A 23,203-nucleotide genomic window follows, 5' to 3' on the forward strand; every position below is an offset into this window, starting at 1 on the left:
GAGCCTGATAATTGTTTCATTTAGCAGCTTCATGTGCACCTGGGTTATATAGAAATTATTATGTAATGTATTCTAAGCTAGTATAAATTGTTTTGTGTTGATAATTGTTGAGGACAGAGAGGGAGGTCCTTTTTGGGGAGTAGAATAATTTTAGTTGTGAATTTATTTATTTATTTTTGTTTTTAAAGGGACAAGAGAAAAGACACCCGAGAAAAGATCAAGGAAAAGGAAAGAGTGAAAGAAAAAGATAGAGAAAAGGAAAGGGAAAAAGAGAGAGACAGGGAGAAGGAACGTGAAAAAGAAAAGGAACGGGGTAAAAACAAAGATAAAGACCGGGAAAAGGACCGGGATAAAGACAAGGAAAAAGACAGAGAGAGAGAGCGGGAAAAAGAGCATGAAAAGGAGCGAGACAAGGAAAAGGAAAAGGAGCAGGACAAAGAAAAGGAACGGGACAAGGACAGATCCAAAGAGATAGATGAGAAAAGAAAGAAGGATAAAAAATCCAGAACACCACCCAGAAGTTACAATGCATCAAGAAGATCTCGTAGTTCCAGCAGGTTTGATAATGCTTAACATTTTTACTGGTGACAAGTGAAAACGCAAATTATTCCATGCAAGAGAAAACAGTCCAATAATACGAGAACATTTCCTTCTAATTGCAGAGTAAACATTTCTCTCTTAGAGCATTTGCCACAGTGTTGAATCTGTGAGGAGGAAGATATGATAATCGGGCAAAATGATCTGAAAAGTTTTAACTGTTGTTTGTAATCCACTGTTTTAACCCTGGTGGTGGCAGTGGCTGCTATTGGTTATTTTCTTGGAGGATGAGGTAGCAAGGGCGAGTTTTTCTTTTCTCTTTCTTTCTTTCTTTCTTTCTTTCTTTCTTTCTTTCTTTCTTTCTTTCTTTCAAATAGGGAAGAATCGATCTCAGACTTCTATATTTTTTTGGAATGATATGGTAAATTTAATATGCAAAATGATTACTAAAATTGCAATTTTAGTCCTTTTTGTCTTTTTAATTTTTACTGCTTTCTTTTCTTGAGTGAGTGCATGATGTTTAAATTTTGGTTTTCGTTTATCTGTCAATTTTAAGGTTTTGCTTTTTTCTTAGAGATTGTTCCCTCTATTAATAAGTACACTGCCACCAGGTGGCAGCAGGTTGCCATAGTAACAGCTGCAAAAAAGAGGACCTTCCTTGATTCAAGATTATCTAAACCTGTATCCATTACTCCAGAGGATACCATAACTGATAAACGGAGGTTCCTAACTTGTGTTAAGCTAGATATTAAAAATACATGTGTTAGCCAGTGTTATGTATACTTTAAATGTGGTTTTGCATAGAAAATAATTGGAGATGAATGTATATTTCCTGTTTTTATTAACTTTAGGCTGTTCTTAATACCAGTCTTTGGTTAGGTAATACAAGATAATTGCAGGCATTTATTGAATGCCTTACCATATACCAGATTTTGTCTCAGCACAGTTTGTCATGACCTACCTTATTTAATCTTCACAGTAAGTCTGTGAAAAGACTGTTACTATCATGGTTTCAAAATATGAAGAAATTGAAGCTTAGGGAAATTCTCCATCTGCTCTGCACTTTCATATTAGAAGTACAGTAGCTCTTTTCTCTTTTTTTTAGGAGGTTAAGTTTAGTTGAGAGTTCTATAGTCAGTACTTGGTACCTGATTTTAAAAACTGCCTCAGAAGGATGAAGTTGAGAGCAGCAGTCTATGTTCAAATGGGGCTTATAATAGATGGCTGCCGTATTTTGGCACACTGGACCTGAAGCTGAAGAATTACCTTGGCCTCATTGCTGTGGATACCAGTTGAGCCTCACAACTGCCGCTTCACTGCACAGTGATTTTATTGTCACATATTCTGTTATCACTACCCTTTGTAACACAAATACTGTTTTGATTCCTTTTAAATTAGTTGCATTTACTTTTTTGTTGACTTTGAAGTGTTTAATTTTTTCAGGGGCCATTCAAGAAAGTTCAGATATTCACATTCATTCTTAAATATATTCTTAACTAGCCACTGGGGCCTGGAGAATAAACGCTGACTGACATCCGTTTCTAAAGGTTCAGAAGTTTGGAATGTTTCATGCTTTCACAAGAGCTTGGCGAAGAGTTACAGTTTGTTAGCTTTTAGCGTTTTTCTGTTTCTCATGTGCTCTGAATTGTTGAGTACACAGGAAACATTTTAACTGCTCAGAAAAAGAGTGTGCTTGGTATTTTTATTTTCAAGATTGTCCCCTAATCTGCATTTTTTAAAAAAATTTTGATGTTTAAGCAGAAAATATTTATTGACACTGGGTTTGTGCGAGAGACTGTACTTGGTGCTTTACAAGTATTATCTTAAATCCTCATCACAGCACCACAAGGCATGAGTTATTAACTCCGTTTTCCAGTTGGAAAAATTGAAACTCAGATTATGTAATATGACCCTAGTTATGCAGCTGATAAGGTGTGGAATCAAAGTTTCAATCTAAGTCTAACCAACTACAGTTCTTCAAACTACAGCTGACTGCTTTTTTCTCAACAAATTGACACTCTAGATTGCTGTCTTTCCAGCCTTAGCTCTCAATGACATCAGGTATTAGTCATTAGATGTCCCCCTGTACATAGTGCTTCTTGAGTGAAGACTTAAACTGGTCAGAGTAGAATCATTTTGTGTAAACAAGTAAGATACACTGACATTCTCATGCTGTGAGATAAGTACCTCCCGTACTTGTGCTGAGCTGTTAAGACATGGCATTAACTGAATGGAATATCGTTACCTAATTTTCACTTTAGTCAGGACGTGTAATTTTGGGGTGTCATGGAACTAAAATTGGGTAATGGATGAGAGAGCCTTAGGTAGAATTGGAATTGTGTTTCCAAAGGTCTTGAGGTTTTTTTTTAAACATCTGTATCTACCACATCTGAGCATTATCTAGTTTTTTTTTATATTTTATAATGAGAGATGTTGGCAAAATGTTTTATTAGCCTAGAATCTTCTTGCTGAAGTGGTATGGAGGACTTGAATTCTAGGGGATTTGGTTCTTTCACCTATATGGCCTAATAATCAGGGCTTCTTGTGAGATAGGTCGTTAGACACATTAATTATAATTAGTATGTTCCCCTATCTTATCCCCTGAATTATGGACATCTTGAAATTCATTGTTTCTCATTTGGCCAGGTTTTCAATGAAGTAATTTTGAATATGCATCATTTGCTAACAAGTTAAGCAAAATAGTTTTTAATAATACTAAACAATGTTGATCAAGGTAGTAGTTATTTTTTATTTCATATTTAAGCCCCAGGCTTTAACTGTTTTACTTTTGTCTTAGCAACTTGTGCACTCAGTTTTAAATGAATAGAGTAATAAAATGGTAGGAAGTTGGAGGGTAAAACAATTTCTCTGTAAAGTGAATTAATGTAAATACTTTTTTAGAGACATTCTAAATGCTCAGATCTGATAAGTTCACTTTTTACAAGCCAACTTAATCTTTTAGTTCTTGAAAAGGGCCTATTACCTTGTTCAGAAATAATCCACAGTGGGGCAGCGAGGAGCTAGAAGCATGACAGAGGATCTGGATACATAAAAAATGTTTTAGATGCTGAGGAAGAACCTACTTGAGAGAATCAGAAACATCTAATATTCTTTCTATTCAGGAAATTATTGTTCACATAAACCAGATGAAAAGAAGGTCTTCTACCTTTTCTATTATGAAATCTTAGAACATATTTTCCATGTCTATAAAATTGCTCAGAATTTGACCTGCACTGAAATGAGATAACATGAGTTTAAACTAACCTTTTAAGCATACTGTTCACTTGAGAGCATTAAGGATTCTTTTCTTTTGTATATTTGAATTGTCCTGTATTTAAATTGCTATATTTTTAAATGACATATTTTCATCTTTCAGGGAAAGGCGTAGGAGGAGAAGCAGGAGTTCTTCCAGATCACCAAGAACATCAAAAACTGTAAAAAGGAAATCTTCTAGGTCTCCATCCCCTAGGGGGTAGGTTGAAAGCATGTGCTAAATCCAAGGACCTAAGTGGGGGAAGAGAAATTTTCTTTTTAATCTATTTTTAAACTTGATTTATTTATTTTTATTTTTTTTAATGTTTTATTTATTTTTGAGAGAGACAGAGTGTGAGCGGGGGAGGGGCAGAGAGAGAGAGGGAGACACAGAATCCAAAGCAGGCTCCAGGTTCTGAGCTGTCAGCACAGAGCCTGATGTGGGGCTCGAACCCACGAGCTGTGAGTTCATGACCTGAGCTGAAGTTGGACACTCAACCAACTAAGCCACCCAGGTGCCCCTGTTTTTATTTTTTTAAGGCTTATTTATAGAGAAAGAACATTAGCAGGTGGGGGGCAGAGAGAGGGAGAAAGACAACAGGAACAGGGGAGGGCACAGAGGGAGAGAGAGAGAATACAGGCAAGGGAGGGACAGAGAGTGAGTGGGGGGCGGAGAGAATCCCAAGCAGACCCCATGTGGGGCTCAAACCCACAAACCCTGATGAGATCATGACCTGAGCTGAAATCAAGAGTCGAATGTTTAACCGACTGAGCCACCCAGGTGCCCCCATTTTTAAACTTTCTGTTTTGAATGAGTAATGTTTTATACATTTTCATGTTTCAGAAATCACAGCAGTATAAAAAGTTATACATCAATAGGTCTTAACTTCACCTTTGCACTCATGTACTCTGTCCCCATAAGTAATGACTTCACTTTTTTGTATTGTAGATCCTTCCAGTTTTGTGTATAGGTATACAGTATGGAAATAGTTTTTTTCCATATTTCTTTCATAAAAGGTAGTACAAAATACACACTGTCGCGCCCTTGCTTTTTGTTACCCAACTACCTGGAGATCTTTACGTATTCATCAGAATGTTGCTTTGTTCTTTTTAACAACTGCACGGACTTCAATTATGTGGCAGTAACGTGGTTTTATTTAACCATCCTGTGGTAGAATGGGTTTTCTTAATTTTCCTATTGTAAATGATACAGTACTGTAATGAATAGCTTTGAACTTACTTTGTCCTGTGCAGGTGCGTGGGAAAATTCCAGAAGTGGTGTTATTGTGTCAAAGATGAGGCATGTTTGATTTTGAGGAGTATTTCTGTACTGCCTTCCAAAAGGATTGGCAGCAGTTTGCACTTTAACCGGCTGTGTATGAGAGTACCTGTTTTCCTATAGCAACAACATACTATATTATTAAAGTTGTGGATTTTTGTCTGTCAGATAGATGAGAAACGGTACCAGTATCTAGTAATTCTAGTTGCATGTCTTTTAAGAGTGAAGGTGACCATGTCTTTATATATTTGAAGGCCATTTTTATTTCCTGTGAGTTGTTTGTGTACTTAGGCCATTTTTCTATGGGATCTGGTTTTTGTTTGTTTTCAAAATTTTCTTATTTCCAGAGCTGTTTTTTGTATTCTTTTTTTTTTTTTTAACTCTACCCCCATTGTGAGGCTTTAATTCCTGGCCCCTGAGATCAAGAGATGCTCTTCTGATTGAGCCAGCCAGGTGCCCCTGTATTAGGGAGATTATTCCTTAGTGATTTGATACCAGGTCTCATTCCTAGTTTGTCATTTGTTATCAGAAATTACTTACGAGACTTGATGATACAAGTTCTTGATTTTTTTTTTAAGTTTATTTTGATAGAGCATGTGAGCACAAGTGGAGGAGGGGAAGAGAGAGAGGGAGACCAGAGAGAATTCCAAACAGGTTCTGCACTCAGCCCAGAGCCTGACTCGGGGCTCAAACTCCGTAACTCTGAGATCTTGACCTGAGCCAGAATCAAGAGTCGGATGTGTAACTGACTGAGCCACCCAAGTGCTTAAAGTTTTTGATTTTTATATGATTTCTCAATTTTTTTCTTTTTTTTTCTATTTTTAAAAAATATTTATTTATTTTTGAGAGAGAGAGGGAGGGAGGGAGGGAGGGAGGGAGGGAGAGGTTTGAAGCAGGCTCCGTGCTGACAGCAGAGAGCCTGATGTGGGGCTTGAACTCACAAGCTGCGAGATCATAACCTGAGGTGGGTTTGGACGAGATCGTAACCTGAGCTGAGGTTGGATGCCTAACTGACTGAGCCACCCATTCGCTCCCCCCGCTGCCCCCCCCAACCTTTTTTTAAAGTAAACTCTACCCAGCATGGGGCTCAAAACTCAAAACCCGGAGATTGAGAGTTGCATGTTTTACACACTGAGCCAGACAGTGCCCCTCAAGTGTTTCCTTTTATGACTTCTGGATTTTGAGTTAGAAAGTTAGAAAGGTCTTTTCTAGAGAATCCCCGCCCCCAATTGTTCCTTTTCATACTTTATGGTTTTAGTTTTTGCATTCAGGTAAGCTTTCCTATTGATCAATACCATTTCTTAAAAACTCAGCTTTTCTTTTTTCTTTCTTTGTTTTTTTAATGTTTGTTTATCTTGAGAGAGAGCGTGCATGTGTGTGAGCTGGGGGAAGGACAGAGGTGGGAGAGAGAATCCCAAGCAGGCTCCATGCTGTCAGCACTGAGCCCGATGTGTAGCTTGATCTCAACACAGGACTGGGCTGGATCTCATGAACCGTGAGGTCATAACCTGAGTGGAAATCAAGAGTTGGATGCTTAACTGGCTGAGCCTACCAGGTGCTCCAAAAACTTAAATTTTCCAACACTAATTTGATGTGTTGCCTTTTCAGGTACTGAGTGTTTCTATTTGTGTTTGGGTCTGTTTCTGGGCCTTCTCTGGAGTGGTTTGATGATTCATGCCAGTGCCCATGATTTTTATTACTCGGTTTGTGTAATATTTTTTTAACATTTAGTAGGGTCGATTCTCCTCCACACTTCTGCTGTTTTTTTGAGCTTTCTTGACCATTCTTGTGTGTTTTTCCATTTGAACAGAAGAGTCAGTTGTTGAGGTTCTAAAAGTAAAATCTGGTGATGATGTGAATTATAGTTGCATTAAATTTCTTTCTTTCTTTCTTTCTTTCTTTCTTTCTTTCTTTCTTTCTTTCTTTCTTTCTCTCTTTCTCTCTCTCTCTCTCTCTCTCTCTCTCTCTCTTTCTTTCTTTCTTTCTTTCTTTCTTTCTTTCTTTCTTTCTTTCACTTTTTTCTTCCCAGTTACTTAAATTCAAGTTAGTTAACACATAGTGTATTGGTTTCAGGAATAGAATTTAGTGATTCATTACTTACATACCATGCTCAGTGCTCATCACAAGTGCCCTCCTTACACCTATCATCCATTTAGCCCATCCCCACCCACCTCGCTTATCAGCCCTCAGTTTGTCTTTAAAAGAGTCTCTCTTGGGACGCCTGAATGGCTCAGCCGGTTAGGCGTCCAGCTTCGGCTCAGGTCATGATCTCACAGTCCGCGAGTTTGAGCCCTGCGTCGGGCTCTGTGCTGACAGCTCAGAGCCTGGAGCCCGTTTCAGATTCTGTGTCTCCCTCTCTCTCTGCCCCTCCCCTGTTCATGCTCCATCTCTCTCTGTCTCAAAAATAAACGTTAAAAAAAAAAAAAAGAGTCTTATGGGGGGGCCTAGGTGGCTCAATTGGTCAAGCATCCAACTTTAGCTCAGATCATGATCTCATGGTTCATGAGTTTGAGTCCCACATTACACTCTATACTGACTGTGGAATGTGCTTGGGATTCTCACTCTACCCTTTCTCTTTGTCCCTCCCTCTCTCTCTCTCTCTCTCTCCAAATAAACAAATAAACTTAAAAAAAAAGTTAAAAAAAATTTAATCATTAAAAACAGTCTCCTGGTTTGCCTTCCTTTGTATTATTATTTTTCCTTCCTTCCCCCATGTTCATCTTTTTGTTTCTTAGATTCTACATATGACTGAAATCATATGGTACTTGTCTTTCTCTGACTTATTTCGCTTCGTGTAATACACTCTAGTTTACTCCATCCACGTCATTGCAAGTGGCAAGATTTTATTCTTTTTGATTGCTGATTGTATATATATACCACATCTTTATCCATTTATCAGTCGATGGATGTTTGGACTCTTTCCATAATTTGGCTCTTGTTGGTAATGCTGCTGTAAACATTGGGGTGCATGTGCTCATTTGAATCAACATTTTTGTATCCTTTGAGTAAGTAAATACCTAGTAGTCCAATTGCTTGGTCACAAGGTAGTTTATTTTTAACTTTGTGAAGAACTTCCGTACTATCCGAGTAGCTGCACCAGTTTGCATTCCCACCAGCAGTGTAAGAGGGTTTCCCTTTCTGCACATCCTTGCCAACATCTGTTGTGTCCTGAGTTGTTAATTTTAGCCATTCTGACAGATGTGAGGTGGTGTCTCATTATGGTTTTGATTTATATTTCCCTGGTGATAAGTGATGTTCAGCATTTTTTTCATGTGTCTGTTAGGCATTTGTATGTCTTCTTTGGAGAAACTTCTTTGATAAGTTATCAGTACTTTATAGATTTTGGATACTAGCCCTTTATTTAATAGGTCATTTGCAAATATCTTCTCCCATTTTGTCATTTGCCTCTTAGTTTTGTTGATGGTTTTCTTCACTATGCAGAAGCTTTTTATTTGATGAGGTCCCAATTGTTCATTTTTGCTTCTGTTTCCTTTGTCTCTGGAGACATGTTAAGTAACACCTTGCTACAGCTGAGGTCAGAGAGGTTTGCTTCCTGTGTTCTCTTCTAGGATTTTGTTCCTGTGTTACGTTTAGGTCTTGGGTCCATTTTGAATTTATTTTTGTGTGTGGTGTAAGAAAGTGGTCTAGGTTCATTCTTCGGCTTGTTGCTGTCCAGTTTTCCCAGCACCATTTGTTAAAGAGCTTCTTTTTTTTCCATCGGATATTTTCCCCTGCTTTGTTGAAGATTAGTTGACCATATAGTTTTGGGTCCATTTGTGGTTCTTTATTTTGTTCCATTGATCTGTATGTCTCTTTTTATGCGAGTACCATACTGTCCTGATAATTACAGGTTTGTAATACAAGTTGTGGTCTGGAATTGTGGTGCCTCCTGCTTTGTTTTTCTTTCTTTCTTTTTTTAAAAAAAAAAATTTTAATGTTTATTTATTTTTGAGAGCGGGAGAGAGCACTAGCCGGGAAGGGACAGAGAGAGACGGCTCCAAAGCAGGCTCTGCTGTCAGCACAGAACCTGATGTGGGGCTTGAACTCATGCACTGTGAGATCATGACCTGAGCAGAAGTCAGATGCCTAACCCACTGAACCACCCAGATGCCTCTTTTTTTTCTTTTTCTTTTTAAAAAAGTTTGTTTATTTATTTATTGAAAGAGAGAATCTCAAGTAGGTTCCATGCTGTCAGCACCGAGCCCAGTGTGGGGCTTAGTTACCACCTGAACCAAAACCAAGAGTCAGAAGCTTAACTGCCTGAGCCACCCAGGCACCCCTTGCTTTTCTTTTTCAACATTACTTTGGCTATTTAGGGTCTTAACCAGGTTTCATACAAATTTTAGAATTATTTGTTCTAGCTCTGTGAAAAATGCTGGCGTTATTTTGATAGGGGTTGCATTGAATGTGTAGATTGGTTTGTTTTAACAGTATTTGCTCTTCCAATCCATGAGCATGGAGTATTTTTCCACTCTTTTATGTCGTCTTCATTTTTTTTCATAAGTTCTGTAGTTTTTAGAGTACAGATCTTTGACTTCTTTGGTTAGGTTTATTCCTAGGTATCTTAAGGTTTTTGGTGCAGTCGTAAATGTCATGTACTCCTTGATTTCTCTTTCTGTTGCTTCATTATTGGTGTATAGAAATGCAGCATTTCTGTATGTTGATTTTATATCCCGCGACATTGCTGAATTCGTGTTTTGGCAGAGTCTTTCTGGTTTTCTACATAGCATATCATGTTGTCTGTCAAGAGTGAAAGTTTGACTTCCTCCTTGCTAATGTGGATGCATTTTATTTCTTTTTGTTGTCTGATTGCTGAGGCTAGGACTTCAAGTACTATGTTGAACAACAGTGGTGAGAGTGGACATCCCTGTGTGTTCCTGACCTTAGGGGAAAAGCACTTAGTTTTCCCCATTGAGGATGGTATTAGCTGTGGGTCTTTGGTATTAGCTGTGGGTCTATATGACTTTTGTAATGTTGAGGTATGTTCCTTCTTTCTCTGCTTTCTTGAGGGTTTTTATCAGGAAAGAATGCTGTATTTTGTTAAATACTTTTTTTTGTATATTTTGAGATGATTGTATGGTCCTTATCCTTTTATTTATGTGGTGTATCACATTGATTGATTTGTGGATATTAAACCACCACTGCAGCCCAGGAATAAATCCCACTTGATCGTGGTGAATAATTCTCTTAATGTATTGTTGGATTCGATTTGGTAGTATCTTTTTGAGAATTTTTGCATCGATGTTCATCAGGGATATTGCTCTAATTCTCCTTTTTAGTGGGCACCAGTTGGATTAACTTTATTAACTTAGAAGAAATTTATAGGTTTATTAATAAATAAAGCCTTACGATGGTGAGTCTATCCAGGAACATGGTATATATTTCTACTTATTTAAATCGTCCTTTTTTTTTTTTTTTTTTTTTTTAAATTTTATTTTTAAGATAGAGCAAGCAGGGGAAGGGCAGAAAGAGAGGAGGACAGAGGATCCCAAGCAGGTTAGGTGCTCACAGCACAGAACCCGATGCGGGGCTCGAACTCCAGAACCGAACCATGAGATCATGACCTCATCTGATGTCGGACGCTTACCCGACTGAGCCACCCAGGCGACACTAAATCGTCCTGAGTATTTTTTAGGAGTGCTTCAGTGTTTGTTTCATACAGATTTTATGCACCTTCTGTGTTAATGAGGTCTTTTGTTGTTAATGAGGTCTTTTCTTTCATTATGTCCTCTAATTGGATGTTTTGTGCAAATGAAGGTTATTGATTTCTCTATATTTATTTTCATCCCATCACCTTAATAATTGCTCAGAGTTTTTCAGTTGGTTTTCTGTGGTTTTCTTGGTATGGAACAGAGAAATTGACAAACTTTGCCAGAGTGTGAAGAGGAGCATGTTTCTCAGCAGGTGTCTTGTGTTTATTTGCTTGTGGGTTATTGTTTTTAGGTGAGAATAATGGAAAGCATAGGATACTGTAGTTGTGGGTCATATAAATGTATTTTTAATACTTTGCTCATATAAATTAAAACTTTACTATTATGAACTCAAATTAGACAAAAAGATGGGTTCACAAAGTCATTCCCTCCTCATTTCTTCTACCTTGCATCCTATCCACCTTCTGTCAGTGATCCATTGTTTTTATCCTTGTGTTTCTTTTGCAAAATTAAGTAGATCTATCTTAGGATTTCTCCTTCAGAATAGACAGCATATACAATATATATACTGTGTGTGAGTGTGACTGTATGTAGCCCCACTTAAACTTTGGATGTGTGTTTTTTTTTTAATTGAGAAATAACCCAAATATCATAAAATTCACTTGTTTAAATGTGCAATTCATTGGTTTTTAGTTAGGTTCACAGTAGTGTCCATGACTAGTCTGACTTACTGTGTTTGTGAATTTGCCAGGTCTGGACATTTCATATATGGACTCATGCAGTACATGTAGTGTTTTGTTTCTGGCTTCTTTGACTAAATGTAATGTTTTCAAGGTTCATGTTTTACCTTGTATCAATACTTCTTTCCATATGTGAGCAATATTCCATTGTGTGGATGAAGCTGTGTTTTATTTATCCATTCTTTAGTTGATGAACTTCTTCGTATTGTTTCTTTGTTTTAGCTGTTAAGAGTAGCTGCTATGGGGGCGCCTGGGTGGCCCAGTCGGTTGAGCGTCTGACTTCAGCTCAGGTCATGATTTCGCAGTTTGTGAGTTCAAGCCCTGTATCGGGCTCTGTGCTGACAGCTCAGAGTCTGGAACCTGCTTCAGATTCAGTGTCTCCTCCTCTTTGCCCCTCCCATGCTCATTCTCTGTCTCTCTCTGTCTCTCAATAATAAACGTTAAGAGAAAAAAAAAGCTGCTATGAACATTCATGTACAAGTTTTTGTGTGGATATATGGTTGCATTTCTCTGGGATACCTGTCTGGGAGCGGTAATTGCTGAATCCTGTGGTACTCTCTCATTATCTTGTTGAGTAACTGCCAGACTGTTTTCACACATTTACCTTCCCAACAGCGATGTGCAAGGGCTCCAGTTTCTCCACGTATTCACCAACACTTGTTATTGTCTGCTTCTGATTATAGTCATTCTTCAGGAGTGTAGTAGCATCTCATTGTGGTTTTGATTTGCATTTTTCTAATGAATGGTGATGCTGAGCATCTTCTTGTGTGCTTAATTGACCATCTCTGTACCTTTGGAGACCTGTCTTTGCAAGCTTTTTGCCCATTTCAGATTGGGTTATTTGTATTATTTATTTATTTTTTTTAGTGTTTTATTTATTTTTGAGAGAGACAATGTGAGTGGGAGAGTGCCAGAGAGAGAGGGAGACACAGAATCCGAAGCAGGCTCCAGGCTCTAATTGTAGTTCTTTAAATTCATTTATCCTGTACCAGATAAATGATTTGCAAATATTTCTCCTATTTTGTGGGATGTCTTTTCACATGCCTAAAGTTTTTAATTTTGATGAAGACAGATTTATCTATTTTTTCCTTTTGTTGTCTTTGCTTCTGGTGTCATGTCCAAGCAATCACTGCCAAATCCAGTGTCATGAAGATTTTCTCCTATGTTTTCATCCAAGAGTTTTATGGTTTTAGCATCTACATTTAGGTGTTTGATCCAAGCTTTTTGAATCAAAAAAACTTTGACTCAGGTTTTTAATATAGTATAAGATAATGGTCCATCCTCGTTCTTAATGCAGGAGGATATCCATATCCAGTTTTCCCAGTACCATTTGTTGAAAAGATTGTCCTTTCCCCATTAAATGGGTTTTGGCATCTATGTCAAAAATCATTTGAGCCATATATGTGGAAGTTTATTTCTGGAGTTTCTGCTGTATTCCATGGGTTTATTTTCAGTCCTTATGTAATACTACACTGCTTTGGTTACTGTACCTTTTGTGTAGTAGGTTTTGAAGTTCGGAAAAGCTTCGACCTTTGTTCTTTTTAAGATCGTTTTGTTGATTCGATGTCCTTTAAGATAGTACGTGAATTTTAGGATGGGTTTTTCTATTTCTGGTAACAACAGCAATGGGATTTTGATAGGGGTTGCATTGAATCTGTAGGTGGCTTTGGACACTGTTGTCATCTTAACAGTATTTAAATCTTCTAGTCCATAAACAAGGATATTTATTTATTTGTCTTCATTTCCTTCAGCACATTTTTTGCCTCCTTGGTTCAATTTATTCCTAAGAATTTTATGCAGTTTGATGTGGTTGTTCCTTTGACATTTAAGAATTATGTAGAAAGATATACTATGTGGAGTTGCACACATATATTTCTTTTATTGTACCTGAGGTTTTAGTTATGGTTAAAAATCTTTCTTTTTGGGGCGCCTGGGTGGCTCAGTCAGTTGAGTGTCCAGCTTCGGCTCAGGTGATGATCTCACAGTTTGTGAGTTCGAGCCCCGTGTCGGGCTCTGAGCTGACAGCTCAGAGCCTGGAGCCTGTTTCGGATTCTGTGTCTCCCTCTGTCTCTGCTCCTCCCCTACTCGTGCTCTGTCTCTCTCTCTCTCAAAAATAAATAAAACATTTAAGAAAAAAATTTCTTTTTACCCAGTTAGTAAAGAAGTTCACCCATGTTTTCTTCTAGCAGCTGCATTTTATTTTAAAAATTTAGGTCTCTGATCCATTTGGACTTATTTATATATTATGGAATGAGATAAGAGATGTAGATCCAGTTTTAGCACTTACCAGATAATATAATCCAATTGTCTCCAAACCTTTTACTGACAAAAGATCCTCTTTTCTTCAATGATTTGAGATGCCACCCTTGTTAAACTAAATTTTCCTATGTATTTAGATCTATTTGCTAAGTATCTTTGTTTATCTGGTCTTTGTCTTTATTTTTATTTATTTATTTTTTAAAGTTTATTTATTTCAAGGGAGAGAGTGGGGCACGGGGGGGTGGGGGAGGGGCTCTGCACTGCCAGCACAGAACCCGATGCAGGGCTCGAACTCATGAACTAAAGTCATGACCTGAGCCGAAATCAAGAGTCAGGCACTCAGCCAACTGAGCCACCCAGGCGCCCCCTGTTTGTCTTTATTTTTAAACTATTCATAGTTACGAGAAAAAAGCTTAGAGTTCCCTATTAAGGTTGATATTTTAAAGTAGAAGGTATTATACCTCTGCTCTGAATTTTTTTTTCTCTCTAATTCTAAAGGTATATTATTTTTATACATGGAACTTGTTCATTTAGTCTTCTTTTAACTTTCATCTTGAATCGGTGGGTGTCCTTTTAATGGTGAATGATGAGGGCAGTGCACAGTAGGTTGTTTGCAGTCTGAAGTTTTGCTAGTAGTCATTCAGCCCTCCATGGGAGCTACCTCTAATTCTTTATCCTTTTCATTCCTGTGTGTTTATTCATTTTTTTGCTTTGAAAAAGTAGGTAAAACATTATATTTTGTTTTATTTTAATCTCATTACAGCAGATAAATTAATCTTGAACTAAGAAATTGAAAAAACTAAATTGTGTTTTATGTGAACACATGGTGGCCTCTGTGTATCTTTAAAAAGCTAATTGGGGTATGGGGTGGAGTAGGTGGGGTTATAACGTCCATTTATATTACTTGGTCAAACCAGGTTACTGATACGCTTATTTACAACGTATTAGTGTTAGATAAGGCTGTTTTGTCAACAGCATGGTAGGTCTTCAATTTCTTAGACATTCACTGGCATATATTCTCAATATTCTTATAGCAGAAATAAGAAGGATAAAAAGAGAGAAAAAGAAAGGGACCACATCAGTGAAAGAAGAGAGAGAGAACGTTCAACCTCTACAAGAAAGAGTTCTAATGACCGAGATGGAAAGGAAAAGTTGGAGAAGAATAATACTTCACTTAAAGTAAGCAACAGTCATTCAGTGTTTAGGCTTTGAATAATTAATAATTGATATTGTTATTTTTATACAGAACTAGTTTCAGGCCAAAAACTTCTTGAGAGCTATAGTATCTTGTATGTTTTTGGTATTCTTTAATGTTCAATTTATAACTTTTTTAAGCTGAAGTTTTGAAGGGATGAGGTATGAGCTAACTGAAACTCAGACAAATGCATTCCTTATTTTAGAGAGTCCTAGACTGGCATACAAAAAGATTGTCTATAGGTCACGTAGATTTGATTTTATATAAGGTTTCTGATTGGGGCCATTTTCCTCAGAATATATCTGTTTCCTGTGAAATATATTTGTTTCAGCAAATTTGACAAAACTTTGGTCATCATTCGTTTTATAATGTGTACTGAAATTAGGTTTGTTGAATTAGAATAATCAGTGGAAAAGCAAATTCTACCAAGTCAGTTTTTTGGATAAATATTTAACTACTTGTGAATTACATTAATTCTTTTGTTATACCAGTAAGTGTATTTGTATTTGGAAATGAATTATGAGTTCTGGAGCTTTCATGTTCTGGTTTTATTTACGCTTATATTCATAGAGATTTAGTATCATCGTCAATAGTATTGATACTGTCTCTTGAACATCACCGTGTGCCAGGCACTGTTCCACATGTTCTCACGTAATTCTCCTTTAACTGAGGGCAGAACTGGACTGTTCTTGAGCAGTCTTTGCTAGGATGAATTGCGATTTCTTTTTCTACAGCCTCTGAATTTGGTTCTTTGGTATGCAGATTACAAATCTATCCTGGCATCTTTGGCACCTATTTAACTCTTTCAACAGATCTGTCCCACTTTTTCAATTAAGTAACATTTTTTTAACACTTAGACTTTCTCCTCAACTATTTTATTCTAATTTATAATTTCCAGAGGACATATTGATACATGTTTGTGTATCTATTTGTCTGAAAAGGTAATGGGAGAAAATACTGTTTTATTAAGCTCACTGAAGTACATATTTTAGCCATAACCAGATGTAATAGCAGACAATATTAAGTGTACAACTTAATATTCATTGTAGGAGAAGGAACACAATAAAGAACCAGATTCAAGTGTGGGCAAAGAAGTAGATGACAAGGATGCACCAAGGACTGAGGAAAACAAAGTCCAGCAAAATGGGAATTGTCAGCCAAATGAAGAAAACCTCTCTACCAAAACAGAAGCAGTGTAGGACTGACAGATGCACCTCTAAACACACGCTGGAATAAAATCCAAAGCTATTAATTCTTCCAACAATATGTTATACAGTGAAGAAATCCAGTTGAGTATGAAGATATGAACTAACAGCTTTTCTAGTTGTTAGGTGACTTTGTGGCCATCTTGTTACTGAGTAAGAAAATAAAGCATGGACATCGTTAAAATAACAGGTGTTACCCAAACTCCTCATCTTCTAGAATTTGTGCATTTCCATGGTGGCTGACACACTTGTCATGTGGTTTGTTAGTGTTTGCCAAGAACCATTGCAAATAAATGGGACGTCAAAGATCCAAATTTGTACTGTCCACAGAGACTGGAGATAAGCATTGGAGGCTCTTTTAAAAAATGGTTGTTACTGAATTTTGTATTGTTTTACTTTTTTTTTTTTTAATTTCAATATATACAGATTTGATGATGTGCTTGAAATCGGTGCAAATATATACACACCCTTGTAAGTGCAGAGTATGTAAGAAGTTTTAACATTTACTTCACAGGATTTACGGTGGTTGTGTTAAATTCTCACTATTGTGTTTTCTTTTGCTCACTGTTTAGGACAACAGTTTTTTGTTAAAATAGTTTTACAGACTAAAATTGCTTAAATAAGTGGATTAACAAACAACTGACAATGCATGCTACTGTTCTCTTTCAAAAGGAAGAGCAACTGTATTGAATACTAATAATAATGGATTAGTATTCAGCCTTTAGAATCATTGGGTCTCCTCACAAAGTAAGCATTTCCTTTTGAACTTTTTTTGACATTTCCAAGCTTATTATGAATAATATTGCAGTGTGTGTTGTCAGCTGTAGGTGGCAAAGGTGCCATTACTAAAAGAAAACTGGGTTTTCAAAACGGGCTATGGGAGCACAAGCTGAAGCTTTAGTGCCTTCTACAATGTGGTATACTGTTTTCTAGAATTTTATATGTGCTAGTCATTCTCAATTCATACGGAACTTAGATGGATATTTCATTCACTCCCATAGAGAAAGTGTCCAAAATAGTGTGTCAGAGAAGAGCTTCTTACATAGCTCACCTAACATGAGGGAAGTCCTGCTTTTAAGAATGACTTCAGAGCTTAAAACAACAATGCAGTTTTGGGACCATCAGTTTTATACTGTGATAATTGAATATGAAGCATGTTCTTACTTTACTTAAATCAGAGCGAACACTTTCGTTGTCTCCATTGGATGGCCTTAATTATTACCTCTTAATCATCTTCTCGTAAGTGATGTGCAGAAATTATATGTAAAACAGAACACGTGAGATTATTTGTTTTAAGGATATGTTTACTTGAGTTTAAAATATAGGTCATCCGTTACTCTTAGGCTCACTTTTTGCAGGAAGTATGCAAGTAGTAAAATGACAACATTGCTAATATTTTCCCCAAAGCCATAACTCATAATTTCATAAATCTTTTCATTATTGTTATGTTCCCCCAAAAGTTATACCTTTCAATTAGCATGTTATTAAAAAAAATCAAGTATAATTATTTTAATGCAATCTAATACAATCAAATTACTCCGTTGCCTTACCTCATGGGAAGAGTTACTTATAGATTTAAAAAGCTGAGTAGCACATCAGTTACTTGGTTTCAACTTGAGTTTTCTTTTAATGTTCATACTATTGAAACTTAAGTATTTGATAGAAAATGGAAAGAATTGCCCTTATTGCAAGTAATGAAGCCTGGTTTGATTATGAAGCTGCTTAATTACTCTTCATGTGTTCAGAATTACTGTGTTTTTTTTTCCTTTTTGTCACCGTGTACATTAAAATTTTTGAAAATGCTTTACTATGTAAAGTATAGATGGTCATTTTAATCATTCAACCACATACGGTTGGCTGGTAAACAGCTTATTCTGATACAAGAATGCTTGGGTGCATATGGAAAGATTGTGAGTGTGTGTCTTGCATCAACAGCTGTCTTATTTATAATATGTAGTAGAATAGAGCAAATGTTTGAATCTTTGTTATTTTTAGTACCATTTCTCTAATAAAGCTAAGTATTTTAGAGGAGAGTATTTGTTTATGCATTTCAAAACAGCATCTTAGTTTATCATGTCTATCTTGTTTTAGTTGGCATAGAAATTGTTTCAACGTGGAGAAAACATGTTTGTGTGGTGTTTTGAGTTATTTCTTGTACTCGGACTCAATGTTTCCTTTGTTGGCAGTTAATATAATTAGGTTCCTGCTACTAATTATTTTTCTTGCTGATGATACTCAGTTTTAAAATAATACTTCTTTTGAAAGACACTGATTTGTAAAAGGAGGACATGAATAGGAATATAGGAGATCCAGAGAGAGTGAAACATGTTCTTAAATGTGTTTATGGAAGCAAAGTTTTCTAGGGCTTGGAGGTATTGGAGTGAGTGTGTGCGAGAGAGAGAGATTGAGAGAGAGAGAGAGAGGGATAGGTTTTCTTTTCTTTGTTCACTTATAGCAGCCTGGTAGGTTTCCATTTATTTGTTACTTTCTTTCAAGGTATTTTGTTTTTTCTTTAAGACTATTCTTTTTCATCCCAGGTAGATGTCAGGAAAACTTGAGGTAAGGCCAAGAAGACAGTAATTGTATACTTGATCCCTTTTTTAATTATGTTTTTTTTTAGCTTGATTATACAGAGAATACATTCTGTTCCTTAATTGTGGTTGCTATTTATCATTCTAGACAAATTCTGTTGATCCTCATGTTTCTTTTCACAGTGCATGATGAATTATTTATATTAAGGTGGACCTTCATAATAAGGTGACCAGTTTTATGTGTGAAAACAAGCATAAATCCTTAACTTCTGCAGTTGCCTCTATTATTTCTCCATCTAGTGTAATTTATAATTGCAAACACTAGTCAACTTGTGATTTTGTTTAGAATTCTTACATTCAATAGTTTCAATCTATACCATATTGATCTTCAGAAGTGTCAGAGGCTTAAATTTTGACATGCTTAAAAGAAAAATTCAAGTTTAGAATCCTTTCTTGTCAAGAAAGTAACTTCATTTGTGACATTATTTGCAGGACCTCATTCATTCCTATATATATGTTGCTATCTTTATCTTAAAACTTTAAAAAGTCTTTAAATCAGCCCTGAAGATACTATTTAATTTTAAGAATTACAATATGTAGTAATAGGCCCTTAATCATTTAGAAAAATCTATTAGAAGTAATATGATTTGATAAAATCATATTTTTATGATTAGTCTTTTTAGTGGTTGACTTAGCTATTAGTATGAATCCTTTTGGAAGGATGCATTAAATAACATTTCAGTGCATTATTTATTATATTTTCACTAAAAGATAGTATCTGATTTTAACGGACTGGGTTATGAAGTAGAGCCGTGTCCACAAAGTATGTTCCTTATATGTTTAACTATTTTTTCTTTTCACTACCTACATACTTAGTGTCCTCACGTTTATTTAGCTAGTGTAATAATTCATTTAAAATTGTTTATTTTCAAATTTCAAAAGTTAGGGCTCTTAAAAGGGCTAAATTAGATTTCTGGAAGCAGTAGTAAGTATAGTGTAATATAAAGTCTTTTAAAATAAAATTGACTTCCTTACCTAATTTTGGGTTTGTGGGTGAATTTTTCTTAAATACGCTCTTATTGGTGATTTTGCCTGAAGATTGATACCTTACTTTAAAAACAAAAGCTAAAGCTATTGATGGTTTTTTGGTCCATATTCAGTTAGGTTGGTAGTAAGTAATAATTACATTTCTTTCCATTCTATTTTAAGGTATTTTTGTATTTCCTAGCAAGTAATTTATCATAATAATTAGTTTATATCTAAGACAACATTTCTTGATATATTGTTTTTAAACACAGGATTTTAGTTTGTTTCCTGATTTTTAAATTAACTTTGTATGTAGCAACATTTTAATTTTGAAAATTGCCAACTTGTGGGAAACTTCACATATTTTACTGCTAAGATTTATTTCCCTGGGATTGGAATGGAATAATAGTTCTCTCCATTCTTAACTTTCTTTTGCTAGATAGATAATTTCTTGACTCTATGTGCAAGTTCAAATATATGAAAATCATGCTGAAAGGATTAGAATTGAAGAGATGGAGTTCCATCAACTTGAGGCAGCGTGGTAGGCAACAAATGGTTGGGGGGCAATCTGCAGAACTCCCTGGTTTCCACAGAAGATTACATCTGGGTGTATTGTGTCGTTGTATAGGTAGTTCAGTTTAATAGTTAAATATTCTTCTTCTTAATCTTACAATAGTGTTCTTTACATGATGCTATGGGTTATCAAGGGAAGAGTTTAACATGTAAACATAAGATGCTGCATAGGTCGTGTATATTTATGTGAGTAGGGCTACTTCTAAGTGGTACTAGTAAAGATTTATCAAATGATGCTGCTATTGTGTTGCTATATTTTTAATAAAATGAAAATCTTAAAATCTCACCACTGTTGAGTAGTAATTTCACTTATTTCTGAGACATTTATGTACCTATTTATGACTTATTTTTTATAACTGAAAGGTGGTAATGGGCTCTTTTAGGGGTGTGTCGTATCTTTCTGGTTTTGGTTTATAGTGCCAGCCTAACAGGATGATGTGGAAAATGTTCCCTCATCTTCAGTTCTCTGAAGGACTTTGAATCATATTGTCATTACTTCTTCCATAAATGTTAGGTAGAATTTCACAATAAAGCTAACCTGAGTCTGGAATTTCCTTCTCACATTACAAATCAATTTCAAAAGTAGATTTTGGATTATTTATGTTTTTTCTTCTTCTTCTTCTTGAGTAAGCTTTGGTGTTTGTGCATCTTCAGAGGAATTTGTTGTCCAGTCTATTCCAAGTCTGTTCTAACTTGTCAAATCTATTGGCATAAAGTTCATGGAATCTCATTCCTAATATTGTTAATATGTTTTTTTTAATCCGTTTATTGATTTAAAATAAGTCAGATTTTGCTTTCATCAGATTTCCTCTGTTGTTTTTCTGCTTTTTATTTCACTGATTTCTGCTCTTTGTTATTTTTTCTGCTTATTTCAGAATTTATTCTTATTTCAGAATTATTTATCTATTTATTTATTGCTCTTTCCTAAGTTTAAGTTTTTTAAAGGTTTTTTAAGAGAGAGCATGAGCAGGGGAGGGGCAGAGAGAGAGGAGACAGAATCTAAAGCAGGCTGCAGGCTCTGAGCTGTCAGCACAGAGCCCAACACGGGGCTCAAACTCATGGACTGAGATCATGACCTGAGCTGAAATTGGATGCTTAACTGACCGAGCCACCCAGGTGCCTCAATAACTTGTGATTTTTAGGTGGTTTTATGTTTTATTGTGTGTGAATTGTAATTTGTCATAGTCTAGTTTAAATTTTTTTTTTTTTAACGTTTATTTATTTTTGAGACAGAGCATGAATGGGGGAGGATCAGAGAGAGGGAGACACAGAATCTGAAACAGGCTCCAGGCTCTGAGCTGTCAGCCCAGAGCCCGACGCGGGGCTCGAACTCACGGACCGCGAGATCATGCCCTGAGCCGAAGTCGGCCGCTTAAACCGACTGAGCCACCCAGGCGCCCCAATGTCAGAGTCTAGTTTAAAGTGTGAACTCTTTTTCTAGTTTAAAGTATGAGCTGGAGTCACTGACTTGAGACCTTCTTTTCTGATACAGGTATTTTAATGCTGTGAATTTCCCTCTAAGTACTGCTTAGGTACATTCAACAAATTTTGACATAGTGTGTCTTTGTTTTTGTTCAGTTCAGAACACTTAATAATTTCCCATTTGGCGTTGTCTTTGATCCATGGGTTATTTTCAATGTGTGTTCAAATATTTGGGCATTTCCAAAGATCTTTGTTAGTGACTCCTAACTTTATTCCATTTTGGTTAGTAAATAGTTTGTATGATTTGATTCCTTTTAAATTTTCTAAGACTTTATGGCTTGCAGCGTATCTTCTTAAGTGTTCCATATGCACTTGTTAAGAATGTATCGTATGATTCTTTTTGAGTGAAATAATCTGTAATGCCAGTTAGGTCATGCTGACTGATGGTTTTGTTGTTCATATCTTCTATGTCTGTACTGATTTTCTGTCATTGCTAATTTTTAAGGTTGGGGTCTTGAAATTCCTTGGTAGATTGTGGATTTTGTCTTTTTTTTTTTAGTTCTTTCATGTAGTTCTTTCTTTCTGATTTTGCTTTATGTATTTTGAAACTCTTAAGAGCTCATGAATGTTTGGGATTATTAATGTGCTCATGTTGAATTGACATATCATTATTTAGTTGTCCTTTTATTCCTGGTAATATTCTTTGCTTCAACATCTTCTTGTTAGGTTAATCCTAGCAGGAATTTTTTAAAAATTTCACATTAGCATAGTATTATCTTTTCCTATCCTTTTACTCCAGACCTGTTTGTGTTTATATATTTTAAGTGTGCATTTTGTGGGCAGCATAGATTTTGGTTTTGCCTTTTTCTTTTAAAAAAAAATTCTTTTAAATGTTTATTTTATTTTTAGAGAGATGGAGGGAGGGAGAGAGAGAGCGGGGGAGGAGCACACAGAGGGAGACACAGAATCCGAAGCAGGCTCCAAGCCATCAGCACAGAGTCCGACGCGGGGCTCAAACCCATGAACTGTGAGATCGTGCCCTAAGCTGAAGTTGGACACTTAACCGACTGAGCCACCCAGGCACCATTTGCCTTTTTCTTTTTTAATCCAGTCTCCCTATGCCTTAGTTGGGAGTGTTAAAACCAGTTGCAGTCAATGTGAATATTGGTGTCATTATATTTAAATCTACCATCTTAAGTTTTTGTCCCCCTTTTTATCTGCCTTCTTTTGGACTACTTGAATATTTTGTATTACTCCATTTCATCCTTTTTGTTGTCTTCTTAGCTACAATAACTTGTGATTTCTTTAAATAATTTTTTTTAATGTTCATTTTAGAGAGAGAGAGAGAGACAGAATCTGAAGTAGGCTTCAGGCTCTGAGCTGTTAGCACAGAGCCTGACTCAGGGCTCAAACTGATGAAGGGTGAGATCACAACCTGAGTTGAAGTCGGACGCTTAACCAACCGAGCCACCCAGGTGCCTCAATAACTTGTGATTTTTAGGTGGTTTTAGGGTTTATTGTGTGTGAATTGTA

At 36.2% G+C, this 23,203-nt stretch overlaps 1 protein-coding gene across 5 annotated transcripts in view; it reads left to right on the top strand.

The window, feature by feature from the left end:
- Positions 1–20,534, top strand: part of SREK1 (splicing regulatory glutamic acid and lysine rich protein 1) — a 48,935-nt gene extending 28,401 nt beyond the window's left edge. For 2 of the 5 annotated variants that reach the window (XM_027040848.2, XM_027040864.2), the window contains 4 exons: positions 189–557; positions 3,914–4,009; positions 14,753–14,897; positions 15,963–20,534. In XM_027040848.2, coding sequence (XP_026896649.1) covers positions 189–557; positions 3,914–4,009; positions 14,753–14,897; positions 15,963–16,112 — 760 coding nt within the window. In that variant the 3' untranslated portion in view covers positions 16,113–20,534. The remainder of the gene's footprint in view (positions 1–188; positions 558–3,913; positions 4,010–14,752; positions 14,898–15,962) is intronic. The other 3 variants (XM_027040855.2, XM_053223428.1, XM_027040871.2) reach the window with 3 other exon arrangements.
- Positions 20,535–23,203: the final 2,669 nt, after the last annotated feature.

Source organism: Acinonyx jubatus, chromosome A1, assembly GCF_027475565.1.
Source record: "Acinonyx jubatus isolate Ajub_Pintada_27869175 chromosome A1, VMU_Ajub_asm_v1.0, whole genome shotgun sequence".
Taxonomy (NCBI): Eukaryota; Metazoa; Chordata; class Mammalia; order Carnivora; family Felidae; genus Acinonyx; species Acinonyx jubatus.